Below are 21,799 nucleotides of genomic sequence, written 5' to 3'. Positions count from 1 at the left end.
AGATTTATGGCGTGTCGGTTTGTGATTGGTTATCGCAATCGCTTTCTAAGTTAAAGTTGGGCTGTCCATTGGTTATCGTGGACCGAAGCTTTGAAGTTCGGCTGAAAGACACGTCGACTATCGACTTATAAATGAAGTAATGTTTCATCATCCCTTAGTCTAGATCTAAATAAAAATAATCTATATGTAACACGTTGAAAAACATTATGCTTTATTTTGTAAAGATTTTCATTTTTTTAAAGTACCCCTGAGGCCTACTATTGTAAGCAAAAATATTATTTAACCTTGTTAAATTGGAGGCTTATAGTCTAGGCCTAACGGTACTTAATAATTTTATTTTTAACATTATTGTTATTGTTGCAATTAGGGTACTAGATCTATGTATTTAAAAATCTTTGAAGCGAGGCATAGAAACAAATAGCTGCCATGTTTTTTGTTATCAATGGGAATTATGTTCAAAACAATTAATTTACTTCGAAATTTGTTCTCTCTCCCTGGCTAACGAGATTTCACATTTTAAGCGAGAGATACCGAGACTTACAAGCCCTTATAGGTGTTGTAAGTAGGTAACCAACTTCTCGGTCTTCTACTTACCAACTAGTATTTTTCAAACTAAATGTGAATAATTTTATTTAATCGGTAAAAAATAAATCTATATTTAAGTTATTTAAAATCTTAAACACGGATAATGATAGACTTCAAGATGTAGCCTAACTTAAAGAGAAATATCATCATCATTCCTTTGTGGCCCTAGGGAGCAAAGGGCTGCCACGACACATCTCCAGCGGACTCGGTTTTTGGCTGCCCCCTTTATCTGTGCCCATGTGAGCCCAGCTGTTTTCGCCTCTTCTTCAACCGTTCTTCTTCTCCATGTCTTCCTTGGCCGGCCCACGCTCCTTTATCTAGGTTAAATAATGATATTTTTAAGAAGCGCGCAGATATTTATTATCTATTCCAAGTTATACTAACATAATTATAATATTAATATAATATTAGCCTTGGCCTACCTGTACTTAATATGATTAATTTATGATTAACATTTTTCTAATTAAAACGCCGTTGGACGTGAAAATACCGCAAACAACATATTTAATATATAAGTTTTTTAAAAAAATGGGTTTATTTATATAGCTAGTAATTTTGTAAAGTAAATTTTCAGAATTTAAAAATAAATAAATTAAAATACATCTAAATAACAATCTAAATTACAAAGATAAATCAAAATATTTATCTCATTCTCTGGTTAGACTATTTCTCTTAATGTTGGTCCATTTGTAAAGTCACCTTGTGCTGGTCAATGCAGCGGCGTATTGAGGCCGGATGTCACCCGGTGCGGCACTTAATGGTGTCACCCCACAGAGGCGTAGCGACCATTCCCGGGGACAAACTTTCAAATTTTCGATTTGCACCCCCCCCTCAAACATTCGATATTGGTCATATGGCGTTCGTGTGTGAGGTGGGGCGTCATCCCCTGGTCCTAAGGTGCCCCCACTACCTGTCTCTAGAGGGTGTAACACAGAACTCGTGGCCCGCCTGTATGCTGTTGTTTGTATGTGTGCTCGTATTTGTCTGTATGAATTTTTTACGTATTTTTCTTTTCCCACCAGCTCCATACACTGATAGACTTTACAATTTTTTCTCCTCAATGGACCACCACCAAGCAACGACAATACAACTAAACTGACCACTCTACTAAACTGACAACTCTATTAAACTGACAACTCTATTAAACTGACAACTCTATTAAACTGACCACTCTACTAAACCGACCACTCTACTAAACTGACCACTCTACTAAACTGACAACTCTACTAAACTGACCACTCAACTAAACCGACTACTCTACTAAACTGACCACTCTACTAAACTGACAACTCTACTAAACTGACAACTCTACTAAACTGACAACTCTACTAAACTGACCACTCTACTAAACCGACCATTCTACTAAACTGACCACTCTACTAAACTGACCACTCTACTAAACTGACAACTCTACTAAACTAAAAACTCTACTAAACTGACCACTCTACTAAACCGACAACTCTACTAAACTGACCACTCTACTAAACTGACCACACTACCAAACTGACCACACTACCAAACTGACCACACTACCAAACTGACACACTACCAAACTGACCACACTACTAAACTGACCACACTACCAAACTGACCACACTACCAAATTGACCACACTACCAAACTGACCACACTACCAAACTGACTCTTCTACTAAACTGACCACAGTGCACAACTGACCACACTAATTAACTGACCACACTACTAAACTGACCACACTACCAAATTGACCATACTACCAAACTACTACCAAACTAACCACATCCCCGAACTGACCACACCACCAAACTGACCACCGACAAAGCTAACCTTCCCACCATGGTGAGTGCGTAACACCGTGATTAGTGTCTTCAAATCCTCTGCTAGTGGGAATCGAACTCATATCTTCATGTATCCATGTACAGTGACCTACTGGACGTAGGTATTAGCTGTGTACTATATGTCATGAAAAAACCATTCTATAATAAAAAGTTTTTAAACGTTCCAAAACACATTTATCAAGATGTAAAGTAATAACAAATAGTAGCTAAAATGTGGGTTGAATATTACTTCATCCACCGAAGATTTTAATTAAAAAAAAACTTTATGAAAAATGAATAGGACTAGTACGAGTGAAGCATCGTACACGTTTTGTTTTGGCCTAATTTGAACGTGAACTCTACTTCCACTGCTATTCGGACCGCTTGTTGCGCAAGTTTTTTAAATGTAATTTCCTCAACACGCAAACAGAACCATTGATTAACAATCACTGAAAATAACAATTAAAAAGATAAAAAAAAACAAGGTTAACATTTTTAAAAATAATTTATTTGGAACAGGATTTGGTTCTCAAATTGAAATTGAATTTTTTTTTAAAACGTGCTAACAGTGAAGTTCAAAATTTTTGACAAATGCATTTTTTTGAAACTCTCAAATATAATCCAAGTCACCGATCTTAATTAAGATGTTTTTATTTAATTATTAGATTTTAATGACCTTGAACAGATCGACCATAACGCAGCAAGGTCGCGCCACTGTTTTCTAGTTTCCGGTTGGGTACGAGTTTGGTGCCAAATGGAGCGTATCTTGTCTGAACGTTGACCCGCGACCACCCCCGCTTGCTGTAGCCGTTAAGCTTGGCCTGCAGTCTCTCGAGCAGGTCAGCGAGAATGTACTTTAAATCGTTGTCTCGCGACTCTTGCATGGCCCACGAGAAAGCCCGAGAGATGGAGTTGAAAATCTCGCGGCCCATTTTGGGGTCGACTTGGTTGAGCACGTCGAACTTGTCCACAAACGGCTGGTTGATGTCGTCGAATTTCTCGCTGATTTTGTCGCCGTCGGCCCTCGGCTCCAGGTCGTCCACCACCTCGGAGTCCCGGAAGTCGAAACGAGCGGGCTCCGCGCCCACTTCCGGCTGAGGGTAGGCCACGCCCCCGTGATGGCAGAGTGAGACGCCACAGATAAGTAACACTGCTAAGGCCTGTTAGGGAAGAACAAAGTAAAATGTTAATTAGCAATCAAAGATAGTAATTAATTAAGGTGAATTAAATATTTCATAAATCAAAGATTGGGGAAGGTAGAAAAAACCACTCAAATAACAAATAATAGAACAAGTTACACATACTTCAATAAGTACTGAATTTAACATGGTATGCTTTTAGTTTTCTTTCATGTTAATTATTTGGTTTCCACAGAACATCTACAAGGCGGACCTTGTTTTGTTTATTTTGGAGTTATCTCTCCTAGATGGGTTGCTGTAACGAGCCTCATCAAAAAGTGTCACCACTATCACACATGTCCTAGTCACCACTACCACACTTGTCCTAGTCACCACTACCACACATGTCCTAAAGTCACCACAACCACACATGTCCTAAAGTCACCACTACCACACTTGTCCTAAAGTCACCACTACCACACATGTCCTAGTCACCACTACCACACATGTCCTAAAGTCACCACTACCACACATGTCCTAGTCACCACTACCACATATGTCCTAAAGTCACCACTACCACACATGTCCTAAAGTCACCACTACCACATATGTCCTAAAGTCACCACTACCACACAAGTCCTAAAGTCACCACTACCACATATGTCCTAAAGTCACCACTACCACACATGTCCTAAAGTCACCACAACCACACATGTCCTAAAGTCACCACTACCACACATGTCCTAAAGTCACCACTACCACACATGTCCTAAAGTCACCACTACCACACATGTCCTAAAGTCACCACTACCACACATGTCCTACATCAAGTCACCACTACCACACACGTCCTAAAGTCACCACTACCACACATGTCCTAAAGTCACCACTACCACACATGTCCTACATCAAGTCACCACTACCACACACGTCCTAAAGTCACCACTACCACACATGTCCTAAAGTCACCACTACCACACATGTCCTAAAGTCACCACTACCACACATGTCCTAAAGTCACCACTACCACACATGTCCTACTTCAAGTCACCACCACCACACATGTCCTAAAGTCACAACTACCACACATGTCCTAAAGTCACCACTACCACACATGTCCTAAAGTCACCACCACTACCACAATGTCCTAAAGTCACCACTACCACTCATGGCATAGTCCCCACTACCACACACGTCCTAAAGTCACCACTACCACACATGTCCTAAAGTCACCACTACCACACATGTCCTAAAGTCACCACCACTACCACACATGTCCTAAAGTCACCACCACTACCACACATGTCCTAAAGTCACCACCACTACCACACATGTCCTAAAGTCACCACCACTACCACACATGTCCTAAAGTCACCACCACTACCACTCATGGCATAGAGTCCCCACTACCACACACGTCCTAAAGTCACCACCACTACCACACATGTCCTACATCAAGTCACCACTACCACACATGTCCTACATCAAGTCACCACTACCACACATGTCCTAAAGTCACCACTACCACACATGTCCTAGTCACCACTACCACACATGTCCTAAAGTCACCACTACCACACATGTCCTACATCAAGTCACCACTACCACACATGTCCTACATCAAGTCACCACTACCACACATGTCCTACATCAAGTCACCACTACCACACATGTCCTAAAGTCACCACTACCACACATGTCCTAAAGTCACCACCACTACCACACATGTCCTAAAGTCACCACTACCACACATGTCCTAAAGTCACCACTACCACACATGTCCTACATCAAGTCACCACTACCACACATGTCCTAAAGTCACCACTAGCACTCATGGCATAGAGTCCCCACTACCACACACGTCCTAAAGTCACCGCTACCACACATGTCCTAAAGTCACCACTACCACACATGTCCTACATCAAGTCACCACTACCACACATGTCCTACATCAAGTCACCACTACCACACATGTCCTAAAGTCACCACTACCACACATGTCCTAAAGTCACCACTACCACACATGTCCTAAAGTCACCACTACCACACATGTCCTAAAGTCACCACCACTACCACAATGTCCTAAAGTCACCACTACCACTCATGGCATAGTCCCCACTACCACACACGTCCTAAAGTCACCACTACCACACATGTCCTAAAGTCACCACTACCACACATGTCCTAAAGTCACCACCACTACCACACATGTCCTAAAGTCACCACCACTACCACACATGTCCTAAAGTCACCACCACTACCACACATGTCCTAAAGTCACCACCACTACCACACATGTCCTAAAGTCACCACCACTACCACTCATGGCATAGAGTCCCCACTACCACACACGTCCTAAAGTCACCACCACTACCACACATGTCCTACATCAAGTCACCACTACCACACATGTCCTACATCAAGTCACCACTACCACACATGTCCTAAAGTCACCACTACCACACATGTCCTAGTCACCACTACCACACATGTCCTAAAGTCACCACTACCACACATGTCCTACATCAAGTCACCACTACCACACATGTCCTACATCAAGTCACCACTACCACACATGTCCTACATCAAGTCACCACTACCACACATGTCCTAAAGTCACCCCTACCACACATGTCCTAAAGTCACCACCACTACCACACATGTCCTAAAGTCACCACTACCACACATGTCCTAAAGTCACCACTACCACACATGTCCTACATCAAGTCACCACTACCACACATGTCCTAAAGTCACCACTAGCACTCATGGCATAGAGTCCCCACTACCACACACGTCCTAAAGTCACCGCTACCACACATGTCCTAAAGTCACCACTACCACACATGTCCTACATCAAGTCACCACTACCACACATGTCCTACATCAAGTCACCACTACCACACATGTCCTAAAGTCACCACTACCACACATGTCCTAAAGTCACCACTACCACACATGTCCTAAAGTCACCACTACCACACATGTCCTAAAGTCACCACTACCACACATGTCCTACTTCAAGTCACCACCACCACACATGTCCTAAAGTCACCACTACCACACATGTCCTAAAGTCACCACTACCACACATGTCCTAAAGTCACCACCACTACCACAATGTCCTAAAGTCACCACTACCACTCATGGCATAGTCCCCACTACCACACACGTCCTAAAGTCACCACTACCACACATGTCCTAAAGTCACCACTACCACACATGTCCTAAAGTCACCACCACTACCACACATGTCCTAAAGTCACCACCACTACCACACATGTCCTAAAGTCACCACCACTACCACACATGTCCTAAAGTCACCACCACTACCACACATGTCCTAAAGTCACCACCACTACCACTCATGGCATAGAGTCCCCACTACCACACACGTCCTAAAGTCACCACCACTACCACACATGTCCTACATCAAGTCACCACTACCACACATGTCCTACATCAAGTCACCACTACCACACATGTCCTAAAGTCACCACTACCACACATGTCCTAGTCACCACTACCACACATGTCCTAAAGTCACCACTACCACACATGTCCTACATCAAGTCACCACTACCACACATGTCCTACATCAAGTCACCACTACCACACATGTCCTACATCAAGTCACCACTACCACACATGTCCTAAAGTCACCACTACCACACATGTCCTAAAGTCACCACCACTACCACACATGTCCTAAAGTCACCACTACCACACATGTCCTAAAGTCACCACTACCACACATGTCCTACATCAAGTCACCACTACCACACATGTCCTAAAGTCACCACTAGCACTCATGGCATAGAGTCCCCACTACCACACACGTCCTAAAGTCACCGCTACCACACATGTCCTAAAGTCACCACTACCACACATGTCCTACATCAAGTCACCACTACCACACATGTCCTACATCAAGTCACCACTACCACACATGTCCTAAAGTCACCACTACCACACATGTCCTAAAGTCACCACTACCACACATGTCCTAAAGTCACCACTACCACACATGTCCTAAAGTTACCACTACCACACATGTCCTAAAGTCACCACTACCACACATGTCCTACATCAAGTCACCACTACCACACATGTCCTACATCAAGTCACCACTACCACACATGTCCTAAAGTCACCACTACCACACATGTCCTAACGTCACCACTACCACACATGTCCTAAAGTCACCACCACTACCACACATGTCCTAAAGTCACCACCACTACCACACATGGCATAGAGTCCCCACTACCACACATGTCCTAAAGTCACCACTACCACACATGTCCTACACACATACACCCAACTGTCTTTTCTTGACCCACCCCTTCTAGAGCTTAAGAAAAATAAATTTTTCGCACAGATTCCAATTTCAAACATAAATCAATTGATAATTGGATCAAGTTCTAGTAAAAATTAATTACCGTAAAAACGCATCAGATGTAAAATTGAAAAACTATAAAAAGTTAAGTATTTATATGCTTGTGTTTACAAGCATTATAAAAAAACCATAAAAACATTTTTTCGCTGAGAGAAAAGACACGCATCAACACACAGAGAAACTATGGAGATATGATTGAATACATATTGAGCGGGGTGGTGACCGACAGAAGGGGGGGGGGGGGGATTGGGGGGGGGGATAATGGAGATTGAAGTACTTTACCAGCTTTTATAATGCAATATATATATATATATATATATATATATATATATATATATATATATATATATATATATATATATATATATACTATCAATCACACTTTACACACGAATTATAGGCCTATATTTTTTTAAATGTTATGCTTGTTTGAGAAAAATATTTTATAGCGTAGACTACCAATACCATATTGAATGGGAGGGGGGGGGGGGTTAGGGGCAGGCGGTGGTCACATTAACAAATCCATACCATCTATCACATCTATCATCAAACAATTGGGGCCATCTCACCTGCAGCAAACTTTTAAAGTAGTCTGAGTGAGTGTATTGATGGTTAAGGTAATGGGGCTTGTAAGTCTCGGTTTCTCTCGCAGAAAATTTGAAATCTCGTCAGAGATTTAAATTTTCGAACAAAATTAATTTTTAACTATGATTCACATTTACGATTTTATGTAACTTAACAATAGCAGGGTGAGTTTTCTATTATTTTTTTTACCGATTGAATAAAAAAAATTGTTTAAGATATACTAGCAGGCAAGTACATGACCGACAAGATGGTGACCTACTTACAAGCCCTATGCTAAACACGTCGCTAACAAAAGTCTCTGCTATCAAGCAACATAATTTTTTTTTTCAAATTTCATGACTAATTACCACACATTTTATCAACAAGACTAGTCTTACACTTTTTGTGAGCAGTTCAAAGTTAACTAACACACATTTCGCCAACAAAACCAGTCTTACACCTGTAGTTTTCGTTAACAGTTAAAAGTTAACTATTAACAGAACGTGCTATAAATAGCTTGTGAATTGTGAAACTTTTTTAGACCCGCATCACGTGTTCTCAAGCGTCGAATTTTTTAATTTTTTAAACAGGTTTTGTAATTTTAATTAAAGCAATCAACTTAAGATAAAAATAGGGGCGTCACCAGTCAAGGAATGAGATAATTTTTACACGAACTTTTTAATGAACTTTCTTACGTAATTCGCAAGATAATTGAAAAAAATATCGTTATGATTATTGCAAAAGAAATTAATAAATTTGACAGAAGACTAATTTAAAATCACACCACAATGTTTTGTGAGTGTTCCACACATATTATGTTGTTAGCGTGTGTACAATACGAATTTTGTAACAATATTTTGCGTATGTTTCATACACATTCAGTAAAAATGTTTTGTGTATGCTCCATATAGTTTATTATATCAAAATATTTTGTGTATTCCCCATATAGCCAATTATATCTAGATGTTTTCATGGTTGTACAAGGTCTCAGTCTTCTTTAATCATAGACCTGACCACCACATCCACGTCATAGACCTGACCCCCACATCAATGTCAGAGACCTGACCCCGACAACCATTTCATAGACCTCACCCCCACAACGATGTTATAGAACTGACCCCCACAAACTAATTAACCTTTCGCTCACGAGAACCTTACACTAATCGACCATGTCATAAATATATACCAACCAACCGCTCCCCCCCCACCCTTTTCCATTATTACCCTTAAATGCCACTACACAACACCAAACGGCAGGAAATGACGTCATAAGCAGACGGCATCGTGGTAGCTGAACTAGAAGATTCTTAATGCTGAGAAACTATTGGAAGTTTTACAGCCTCCATGTCCACGTGCTTGAAATCATCTACACGTCTGCTCCCTGTGACTTGTCGTCTGCTGAACGACGTTGTTGGTATGACGTCATTCATGATCTAATCCTCCGTGAGAAGTGGTTGGACCTGGAATTAACCTTTTGGTGCCTATACTTGTTGGATCTATCGTTAACCCTTGGCTATAATTGTTGGACGTAGCATTAACCCTTTAATGATATGTGTGTTGCCTTCATTAGCCAACATTCAAAAATATATTGCACAATTATTTTAACTAATTTATCTCTATGTTTTAGTATCAAACTTTTTAATAGCCGTAACTCTTTTTACCATTCAATAGATTTCTGTGTCAGACATCTTTTAAAAATGAAATGTGTCATTAGTTAAAATTTGTTTTAATTATTCCACGCAGGGGTCCTTCATTTATTTCTCCCATAGACACCCTTTACCAGAAGGGTTCCAAACCCAATGGACACCAGCGAGTTGACGAGATTCCTTCCGTAATGTTGTTGACATGGAATAAAAATGTGCTTTTTTAGATTTAGGACCATAAAAATAATAAAAGATAAAATTTTATTAAAAACCTAAGCCTAAAATTAATTCAGAAATGTAATATTTTTAGAATCAATGCTATACAAGTTGCAGATCCAGAGAACTTGAAAATAATTTGTTGAGTTTAAGGCTACATTTCTATTTATTTTCATCAAACCTAAGTTATAACCCCATGTTTCACTTTCGTAAGACAAACATTGATTGGCTGTAAAGGAACTCCGTGATCGATTTCAGACAGCCCCACTTTATAGTTATTTTGTTTACAAAACTTTGCAGATCAAGTTTTTAAATAACTATGCAAATTTCAACACCATAACCTAGTTTTTTCTATTTTTAGCTTACAATGTGTACAATAAAATTTATGGCGGCCATTGTTTATGTCGCCATTACACGTGAAAACCAAATTGTTTTTGCTTTTTTATTTTTTTTTTTATTTAGTTACCGAAAATATTAAAAACATCAAATACATCCAATCTTTAGTAAAGTCCGAAAAAAAAACACAGACAGACAGGATTTTATAACCATATTAATTGTAACTACGCCGTGCAAGATTTTCAAATGAATTTATGGACCTCTCAAATACCTTTGAGACTTTTCTCGCTGGTGTCCATTACAAGATAAAAAAATAACGAGATAATAGGCATAAATGTAATCATATTAAATTTTTGAAATTATAGTTACATTTGTAAAAATTAAAGCCGTTTGGGAACCATCAATTACACTCTTTTTTTTCAAAAATATTTTTGTATCGAAAATAATTCGTTAAAGAGCCGTTTAGAATAATTTTATAAATTCAAATATTTTCAAAAACTGCCCTCAACCTCTCCTTGAAGTCAACGGAATGGCCAGGGAGAGTAAAACAATAAAAGTCAGAACAATTGTTTTCCCGTGATAAAAGTAAACAACAGTGAATTATGGTGTATAGCGTAGTTTTGTTTTTATATTAAATAATATAACGTCCCCAGTGGCGTAGCGAGGTCGGGTGTCACCCGGTGCGGCACTTAATGGTGTCACCCCCCCAGAGGCGTTGCGACCCTTCCCGGGGACAAACTTTCATGTTTTTGATTTGCAACCCCCCTCAAACTTTCGATTTGCAACCCCCTCAAGTTTTTGATTTGCACCCCCCCTCAAACTTTCGATTTGCACCCCTCCCCCCACAAGTTTTTCTCTATATATTTTGCTATTTTTTGCCTTGGTGTCACCCCCCTAAATGGTGTCACCCGGTGCGGTCTGCACCCCCCGCCACCCCCCCCCCCCTCGCTACGCCCCTGAACGTCCCCAATCACCACAACACCATGACTCTACTAATCCAAATTAAAAAAATAAAAGTGTTTGCTAAATTATCATTATATTACTAGTAATTATTTCTTTGACTATTTCTAGCCTTAGTAAAACCGAATGTAAAAACAAATGTTATAAAATATTCAATTTTGGTTGAAAAATATGCCTTTTGGCAATACAAATTTGGAATCAGTTTTTCAAGTCTGTTGTGTTTCAAGAATCTCAAACCTTGAGCATTTTACCCCAAGTTTCCACGGGGTTCCAACCTTCACGACTAGCGACCCTTAATGTGTCAGGCAGTGGCGTAGCCAGGATCGTCTCAAGGGGGGGGGGGTTCCAATTTTTACCCGGGGACAAACTTTCGATTTGCACCCCCCTCAAACTTTTTCTATATACCGAGGGGTCTATGGGGGGGGGGGGGGGTTATGACCCCCTAACCCCCCCCCCTGCCTACGCCACTGGTGTCAGGGATGCTGATATTGTCTTAAGTAATAGCTTGAAGGTGCATTATTCAGATGAACTCTACTTCATCTGCTTTTTCGACTCGGGAAATAAAATGATGTTAGGTACATATCTGTACCGGACGTACACAGGACCCGAACTTGAGACTCTCAGGTTAGCAAATGAGTGCTCTAGCATTCGACCACGGCGTCCACAGACGGTAAATGAGCTATAAATAGAATTTATTCTAGCACCGAGACCGTCAATAAACTGTCAACGGTCTGATGAAATACATCGATTTTAATTCGAGAAACCAATCTCACAGCTCGCTCAGCTAATCTCAGTACCCGGCGTATCACGCGTAAGTGGGCGTGTTCCAATCTGCTCCGTCACGGGTGAGTGACGTCGTAACGGTACTCTCTCGAGTGTGACGAGTTGAGGACCGACTATTTTTTTCAAAGTATCGATTCCTTGGTATCGATTCATTCAATGCTGGATTTCTTGGACATATTATATTTTTTAAAGTATCGATTCATTCGTATCGATTCATTCAATGCTGGATTTCTTGAGTAAAGTTATTGGCGTTTTGAAACCCCTATTTCCGGCGTATCAATAACACTCTTAAACTTCTTATTTTAAAATACTTTTTTTTACTCGCGATACTGTCAGTTTCGATACCTTAAACTTGATCTTAGCCCTAGCCCAAAACGTAGCCCGGAAATTGGCCATAGACCAATCCTTTTGATGAACACTGACCGTAACGACAATACTTACCTATAACCTACTCCCGAATTCAACACTGACCTTAACTCTTCTTACCCACTAACTAGCCCCTAAAGTTAAACCCTAACCCTGACACTAACTCATATCCTAACTCTGAGCTTAACTCTATCTTTAACACTGACCCTAACTCAAACCCAAACCCTAAACTAAACCATGTGTTAAACGCTAACCCTAACTTATATCCTACCCCTGACACTAGCAGTGCTACCAAAAACGACATGGGATTGTGTAATAATCTCATAATTTAAACTCTAGCTCCTGAGTTGAGAGCTAAGCTCCACCGCCGACATCTCTAATCAAACAGACACCAAAAGGTTTCCATTAAAGGCGAATACTTCAGACTCCAATATCGAAAGATAAAATTTTCGATACACCGCTTCCGGTAGTAATCGATTCCAATATCCGGTATTGATGAAATTCCAAATTTAAATAACGATATAAACACCACACAGTTTAAAAGACCGTGGCATTAAACTTCAACTTCCGGTAATAATGAACATCCAACTTCCGTTAATAACAGATACAAATCAACTTTTGACAACGTGGCACTAAACTTCAACTTCCGGTATTACAAAAGCTCCTACTTCCGGTAGTAATAACATTCAACTTTCGTTAACGACAGAAAAAACTCAACTTTTGACAATGCAGCATTAAACTTCAACTTCTAGGATAACTAAAATTTCAACTTCCGTAATGGTTAGAATCCTACTTTCGAAATCGACAGACGGGACTTCCGGTGACAGTAGTCGAAAGAAGAACTGTCTGTAATGAGCTTTAGAATGTGGTTTTAACTCGATTGAAAGTCTCTAGCGCCTCCATGCTAATGTAAGAAAGCGAGCACTTACGTTGGTTGATGCCCAGCGTCATCCCCAGCAGGAAGACGGTAATGAATTTATACAGTACTTCCTGCAAGGGGCGCAACTCAGAGTGGTTAATAAACCCAAGGGAGGAAACACTATGATAGTTTTACATTTTATTTTATTGTTGTATCTGTCGATTCAATAAAACGAAAAAAAAAATTAAAACAATATAGATTTGAAATAAAATAATTTACCTTACACAGCCCCCCCCCCCACGCTTTTGTCAGTTAAGGTAACGCAACGGTAATTAATTTTGATTGTTTCTCCGTTTAAAACCAAGTGTGATGTAAAACAATTAGTCGTTTGCACGTGTTCAGCGGATATCGTTTTGAGAAACGGAAAAGGAAGTCGGAGTTGTTTCCCCTGGTAGACATGCGTGGGGTGGTTGTATGACGTCACACACAAGTCTTTAATTACCACTTTCAGAGGCGGGGCTTAATTTTGTCGTCTGTTCGTAATTCAAGCAATTATTCGCACACATTTGAAAGGTGAAAGGATTGCATCAAACTTTGGTAGCCCCATCATTTTTATCGCTGTATACGCTAATTGGTGACATTAATTAAAATTACATTTAATTCTTAAAGCGGGTTTATTTAAGCGATGTTGTTGTAAAGTGGTGTTGTGCGCATGCGCACGTATGCCAACAACCTGTTATTACACAGATAACTCAAACGGTCAGAGTTCAGTTTAGAGTCTAAGCTTGCGCGTAGTGAAATATTTTGGTGAAGATAGGCTATACGTTAATAGAATAGAAACTGTTTCAAAATGAGGATCTATTCTGTGTGCCGTCTAACGGCCCTAGAAGGATAAAAAAATCCTAACACTGAATTTTATTTTTTGGACAAAATCAAGAACTAAGCTAGATCTTAATGTGGTTTTCATATTTTCAAACTGTCTTTAATTATAGGACTATTTTCTAAGATGTTTTTTTTTTAAATTAATTTTAGACCAGAAAAAAAAAGTCTCAACTTTGTTTCGCTCAACATTTGGCTTATAGTGTTGGTTGTGAGAGTTTTACAATTTTACTACCGTCTCTGTCTGATATAAAATAAGGTGTCAAACATTTTTTTTGGAAGAAACAACGATGCGCAAAAACTGGACGTGTACAGATTGGCACAGATGTTAGAAGGGGTGGGGGTGGGGATGTAGCCAGGTTTTGCAACATCGTTTGGCAAGCGGACGATTTCATGCAGGCGACACATCGGAAACTTGATTAAAAAATTCCCTTTTGAAATATTCAACTTAAACGTTATAAACCAGCTAGAGACAAACAAAACCGTGAAGGGTAAGAGTGAACATGTTTTGTGAGAAAAGTGTAGTCTAAATGTAAGAGTGAATACATTTTGTGAGAAAAGTGTAAAGTCTAAATGTAAGAGTGAACATGTTTTGTGAGAAAAGTGTAAAGTCTAAATGTAAGAGTGAACATGTTTTGTGAGAAAAGGGTAAAGTCTAAATGTAAGAGTGAACATGTTTTGTGAGAAAAGTGTAGTCTAAATGTAAGAGTGAATATGTTTTGTGAGAAAAGTGTAAAATACAAATGTAAGAGTGAATATGTTTTGTGAGAAAAGTGTAAAGTCTAAATGTAAGAGTGAACATGTTTTGTGAGAAAAGTGTAGTCTAAATGTAAGAGTGAATATGTTTTGTGAGAAAAGTGTAAAATACAAATGTAAGAGTGAATATGTTTTGTGAGAAAAGTGTAAAGTCTAAATGTAAGAGTGAACATGTTTTGTGAGAAAAGTATAAAGTCTAAATGTAAGAGTGAATGCATTTTGTGACCAAAATGTAAAGTCTAAATGTTAGAGTGAATACATTTTGTGAGAAAAGTGTGAAGTCTAAATGTAAGAGTGAATTAGTTTTGTGGGACGTCTAAAAGTGTAAAGTCTTAATGTAAGAGTGAATTAGTTTTGTGGGACGTCTAAAAGTGTAAAGTCTTAATGTAAGAGTGAATTAGTTTTGTGGGACGTTTAAAAGTGTAAAGTCTAAATGTAAGAGTGAATTAGTTTTGTGGGACGTCTAAAAGTGTAAAGTCTTAATGTAAGAGTGAATTAGTTTTGTGGGACGTTTAAAAGTGTAAAGTCTAAATGTAAGAGTGAATTAGTTTTGTGGGACGTTTAAAAGTGTAAAGTCTAAATGTAAGAGTGAATTAGTTTTGTGGGACGTTTAAAAGTGTAAAGTCTTAATGTAAGGTCTGAAAAAGTTTAGTTTAACAAACAACAGGGGGGCGGTCATTGATCTACCCACGTGACGTTAGCAGACGAACGTTGATTGGCTGTTCATATGGTCATGGATTGCTTGAATTATTTAGTGTGGTTTCGTCTTTTAGAAAACTTAAAAAAAAAAAACAAGCAACAACACACAAACAAAAGAACAAAGTACAAAAACAAACAGCAACATATTAACAAACAAAGAAACAAAAATAAACAAAAAACAATACATAACAAAAGAAAAACAACTTAGGTCTAGCATGTATATTTTAATATGAACTTTCCAGTTTCATCAGAGACGAAAATTTAAATTAAAGCTAGCCTTAACCCTAACTCCAGGTTAATGTTAAGTCTTAACTTTAATGTTTAGTGTACGATACCATTAAAAAACAAAGGAAATTGAAATTAAATTAACTTTTAACAACAAGCCTCATTTTGATTGGCTAATCAATGTGAAATAGAAAAGTTATAGCCAACAGAAATCAAGATTAGTTTTTGCGTACGGAGCATCAAAGAAGGGTTAACGGAATCCAACTCATTCGTCAGGCTAAGTTTGATTCACATTCTAGATCCCGTCACGTGTAATGAATTGAGCGGGAAAACTACACCCCCTTCCCCCCCCCCCCCCCAGCAAACGTGCCATAATCAAAAGATAGTGAAAAAATTAACTTCAAGTCCATGATGTAAAGTGTCTTCTAACAATTAAAAATGTTGCTTAACCGGAAGTTAAGGAATTCTACAAGCAGACGTGAAGAGGACATCCGGGTAATTTGGTCAAGATGACGTCATGTCATTTGGTACATAAAGGCCCACGTGTGGGACCATGCACTGCTGAGATATTTAATTAGTCCGTATAATGAGTTCATAATGACACTTGATTACCAACCAATTCTCCATTTCTATTTGAGGACGATAATATTTCTAGAACAATCCAATTACGTCATGTCGTACCGCCATAAGGGACGTGCGTGTGTGTGGGTGTGTGAGGGTGGGGTGTGGGAGGTGTTGATTGTCTTTTTGTGAAATAGTGAGGAAAGTAATTTAATTCCCACCGCCTTGAGCGATAATGCGTTTGATTGGTTGTTATTTAGGGATCCACCATTGCACTCAAATTATAATGCGTTTGATTGGTTGTTATTTAGAGATCCACCATTTCACTCAAATTGCTGGGATAGTTTGATTTGTGCTAGGATCAATGAGCGACACAAATACCGACAGGATATTCTAGTTCTTCTTAATCGTTCTTGCCTAAGACACATGGGGCAGATGAAATAAAGTTCATCTGAATCAGTGACCTCGGCATATGAAGGGATAGTGTGGTCAGCACTATGCTCAGCCGCCTTTGTTTCCCTAACGTAAGTTAGGTACCTATCAGAGCTGGGTGGACTCAGGGACGTGATTTGAACCTGGATTCGAACTCGAGAATCTCGAGTTAGAAGTCTAGCTCCCTACCGCTAGGCCACGCCGTCCCCTATTCTAGTTACACCTACGAAAAAAATATATCCGGAACGCTATTTTTTGTGGCCTTATCTTCTTTTCACGTTCGTGCCCAAGACACATGAGGCAGATGACGTAGAGTTAATATATTTAAGTACCCTTGGCATGCAGGGGATAGTGTGGTCAGCCGCCTTAATTTCCATATGAGTCAGGTACCCATTAAAGCTGGGTGAACCCTGACACGCACTACAGTCTCGAGCCCGGGATACGAACTCGAGACTTCCGGGTTAGCAGTCGTCAGCTCTACCACCCAAACCTAACTAATTTTGTATAGAACTTTAACAAAGAGTTGTCTAACTTAGTCTTATTTGGCAAGTTTACTTAAAAAGTTGTATCGGGGTCGGTCGGATTGAAATGTTAACTTAAAGTTGTGTCGGGGCCGGTCGGATTGAGGGTCACTGGGTCTGAATAGCTTGGGATTTAAAATGTCATTTTTTTTCAGGACGTAACATTTTTAAATGTCATAATTATGTAAGGATAGCATGGGATGTTAAAATGTCATATTTATGTAAGGATAGAATGTGATGCTAAAATGTCATATTTATGTAAGGATAGAATGGGATGTTAAAATGTCATATTTATGTGAGGATAGAATGGGATGTTAAAATGTCATATTTATGTGAGGATAGAATGGGATGTTAAAATGTCATATTTATGTGAGGATAGAATGACATTTAAAAATGTCATATTTATGTAAGGATAGAATGAGATTTTAAAATGTCATATTTATGTGAGGATACAATGAGATTTAAAAATGTCATATTTTTAATCGGATAGAATGAGATTTGAAAATGTCATATTTACATAAAGTGAACCTGAAATGAATCCACTGTTCACAAAACGACATTGCTAAAAGCGTCTAATCAGTTTAAGATAACACACGTCATATTTTAAAGACAATAAACATTTCTGGAAATGTTTTTTTATAAAAAAATGTTAGGACGATGTTTGTTTACCTAGAATGTTGACTGTGGGGTAGTGGGGGGGGGGGGGGGGGGGGGTGGGTAAATGTCGGGCCTGTCATCTCTAAGTCTGCCAGACAGACGGCGATGGTTGGAAGAAACGCTTACAGTGAAAACAAGCTGTCGTCTGATATAGTGTGGACACACAACCAAACACAACGTCAAAGAACAGACGTCAGATGTGTCTGAAATTATTATTTTTTTGCCGCGTTTTTAAAAATCGGTTTAATTGAGAGTGATGTCCCTTGCATAATACATTTTTTGAAGGGAAACAATTCAAGTGGAATTTAGAATTATTTGATTATTTTTAAACAAAAAAAAAAATCTGTGTCGTAAATTTAAAATAAAAATTGAATAAAAAAATGAGTAGCAAGGCGTGTGATATTTTGCTGGCTGTCGATTTCCTTGGTTGGTGTTAAAAATAGAACAAGATTCAGACGCTACAATGTCAGCCCTAATAACGTGTTGGGGGTGGGGGTGGGAGAGGGTATACACAAGTCGCTGTGTAGTTATTGGATACAATATCTGTTTCACATGACGCTTTTGTGCGAGCATACGACAGGGTGACTCCTCTATGTCAACGATACAAGTGTGACCCATCTATGTATGTAACAAGAACGTCACTAAATGTGACATGAGGTGGGCCATAGTTCTAGAAAATCACCTCAAGTGACGCGAGATGGGCCATATATCTAGAACGTCACCAAATGTGACATGGGACAGGGCCATAGATATAGAATGTCACCAAATATGACACGAGGTGGGCCATAGTTCTAGAAAATCACCAAAAGTGACATTGGGTTGGCCATAGATTTAGAACGTCACCAAATATGACATGGTGTGGGCCATATAAGATGAACAGAAAATCATCAGACCAGAGCCATGTTCTAGATAGCGCGATGACATGACACTGACGTATGATTTTTCATGTTATGTACACTGACCATACAAGTCTTAAGGCGACGAGTGGGGGGATGCTGGGAGAAAGTCAAAATACACTACAAAAAAAAAAATCAAAACACTTTCTGAACGTCGAAAATAATCCTAAACAAAGCACCCAAGAATTTGTCCTACAGTCTCACAAGACAAGAAGATTAATCCTGGTTCAAATCATTCCCCGCCTTAACTTAACAAAACCTAACAACAGGGTTTCCCTTAACCGAAGTTTGTTACGACCTTTGTTCGAGCTACAATAGGATTTCTGGTAGTAATTTGTACAACAGGAAAGTGTAATCATCTATTTCAACCACAAGTTTTAGCGTTTTTTTTTAAACTGTTGCCAGCTGTCTAGGCCATCATATCTAGATCTATATCTATTTGTGTACAATTTGAATTTCAGAATTCGAGTATTTTTTGTTTTTCGACTGCTGTTATTAATTAGCCTAAACTAGAAAGTTTTTTCAATGAAATATATTTACGTACTAAAACTAAAGAGAAATCGAAGCACACAAAATTGTCCTCGCAAAATATATTTATTTGTAATTTTATAATTTGTTAAAAAAAATGTTTTACAAATAACATTAAATTAAAAAAAAAACTCTTACAGTAAACGTTAAGTTCGAAGTTCAAAAATAAATAGCAGCGCAGAATGCCTTAGACTCTAATCTCTGTTCAAATGTCTACAATAGAGACAACAAGGAAGGCCCTAAAGCATGATCCATGTCCTTTTGATACAATGTCGCAATAATAATTACGTCAAGTGAAATTTGTTTTAACAAATACAAAACTAACAAACATGTTAAATTTTGAAATTTCAGAAACAAAAGGAGAAAAAAAATCTTTTAATACGTAAGTAATTGTATACGGCTTGAGTTTATAGATCTAGTTGTAAAATAAATAAAACAAGTATTAAATCATGAACATTTTTATTTTCGAAAAAAAAAACGAAATATGAAATTCAATAAATGATAATAAAAAACTGCAACAGATATATTGGGTCCAACGAATTTGTTCTTTTTTAAATAAAAATAAAAGTAGGCCTATTAAGCGCACAGATTTTTCACAACAAGTGATTTTAAAAACTCACTGTAAGGTCCATAGTTGGTGAAGTAGAGTTAACGTTTCGTCCAGGTGTTTCAAAAGTTGGCCATCAAGTGATGCCGGCCGAGAGTCCAGTCTGCTGTGTCTCGCTCGGCACCTGATCGCCCACTTTCAACACCCGCCACCAGGGGGAGCGACGGTGCAAAAAATCGTCTGCTCATCCCCGATTGGACGAAACGAGGTTTTATTGGCTCGTGCGGTCTCGTGGCAGACAAACTCACGCGTGATCTTGGCGGGATCGACGTATTTAATTAGCCTCACCAGCCTCGATCTGAGGGAAAAAACTTAATTACACCCGCATTGTTCGTCATGGTCTTTGATAGACACAGATATTTTAGGAGAAGTTGAACTACAGACACAGATATTTTAGGAGAAGTTGAACTACAGACACAGATATTTTAGGAGAAGTTGAACTACAGACACAGATATTTTAGGAGAAGTTGAACTACAGTCACAGATATTTTAGGAGAAGTTGAACTACAGACAGATATTTTGGGAGAAGTTGAACTACAGACAGATATTTTAGGAGAAGTTGAACTACAGACACAGATATTTTAGGAGAAGTTGAACTACGGACACAGATATTTTAGGAGAAGTTGAAATACAGATATTTTAGGAGAAGTTGAACTACAGACTCAGATATTGTAGAAGTTGAACTACAGACACATATTTTAGGAGAACTAGATTAAAATACAACACTTTTATTCGACTAGAGAACAATGTGTGTGTGTGGTTTGATCCAAGAGGGGTGGGGGTGTGACCACACCATAGAGGTGTGAGGTGTAAATGACCTATTTAGTAAAGTCATATTTTCAATAGGACAAACGCCCCATCGACTTCACCAAACGAGATGCTGTTCATCAAACTAGACGGGGCGGATGTGTCGAATGATGCCATCACTCTTAGGACAAGTTGATTGATTGATTTCTGAAGTTCGACGTTCTTTTTCACTCTAGATCACAACAAAACAAAGGATTTAGTGACGTTACTATCGGAGAAGAAAAAAAATACGACAATATGTTGGATTAAAAAAAAAAGCCAACTGTTGCTTAAAAGAAATTAAGGAAAACAAGGAAATAAACAAAATATTAATTGTATTATTTTCCTCCTCAATCCGTTGTCTGTTTCATTGCACGCACGTTAGAAAGATGCATTTTTTCCTTGCTTTGATGTTGGATAGGAAAATATGAACAAATCAAAGGGTAGCCTCCCTTTACTCACTCGTCTGTTAGCTCCCTTGGCTTAAATTCATCCTGAAAATCACGCAAGTGTCAGACACACGAGATTTGTCAGTCAGTCGTCAACGCCAGCCTGTGGATGTGATGGACTGATAGCTGATAGGGCAGTGGATGGTGGATGGGTTGATAGCACAGTGGATGGTGGATG

General features: G+C 39.0%; 1 protein-coding gene across 1 annotated transcript; it reads right to left on the bottom strand.

Annotated features, from left to right (window-relative positions):
- Nucleotides 1-2,879: 2,879 nt before the first annotated feature.
- LOC131930878 (uncharacterized) lies at nt 2,880-20,559 on the bottom strand. The gene is made up of 2 exons (XM_059287543.1): nt 20,400-20,559; nt 2,880-3,541 (listed from the first exon to the last, which is right to left on the bottom strand). The coding sequence occupies exons 1-2, from the start codon at nt 20,409-20,411 to the stop codon at nt 3,050-3,052; spliced, it is 504 nt and encodes a 167-aa protein (XP_059143526.1). The 5' UTR covers nt 20,412-20,559; the 3' UTR covers nt 2,880-3,049.
- Between the last annotated feature and the right edge of the window lie 1,240 nt (nt 20,560-21,799).

Source organism: Physella acuta, unplaced genomic scaffold, assembly GCF_028476545.2.
Source record: "Physella acuta isolate Inbredline_101_S28 unplaced genomic scaffold, ASM2847654v3 ptg001863l, whole genome shotgun sequence".
NCBI lineage: Eukaryota > Metazoa > Mollusca > Gastropoda > Physidae > Physella > Physella acuta.
This window is presented reverse-complemented; position numbering and strand designations above follow the sequence as displayed.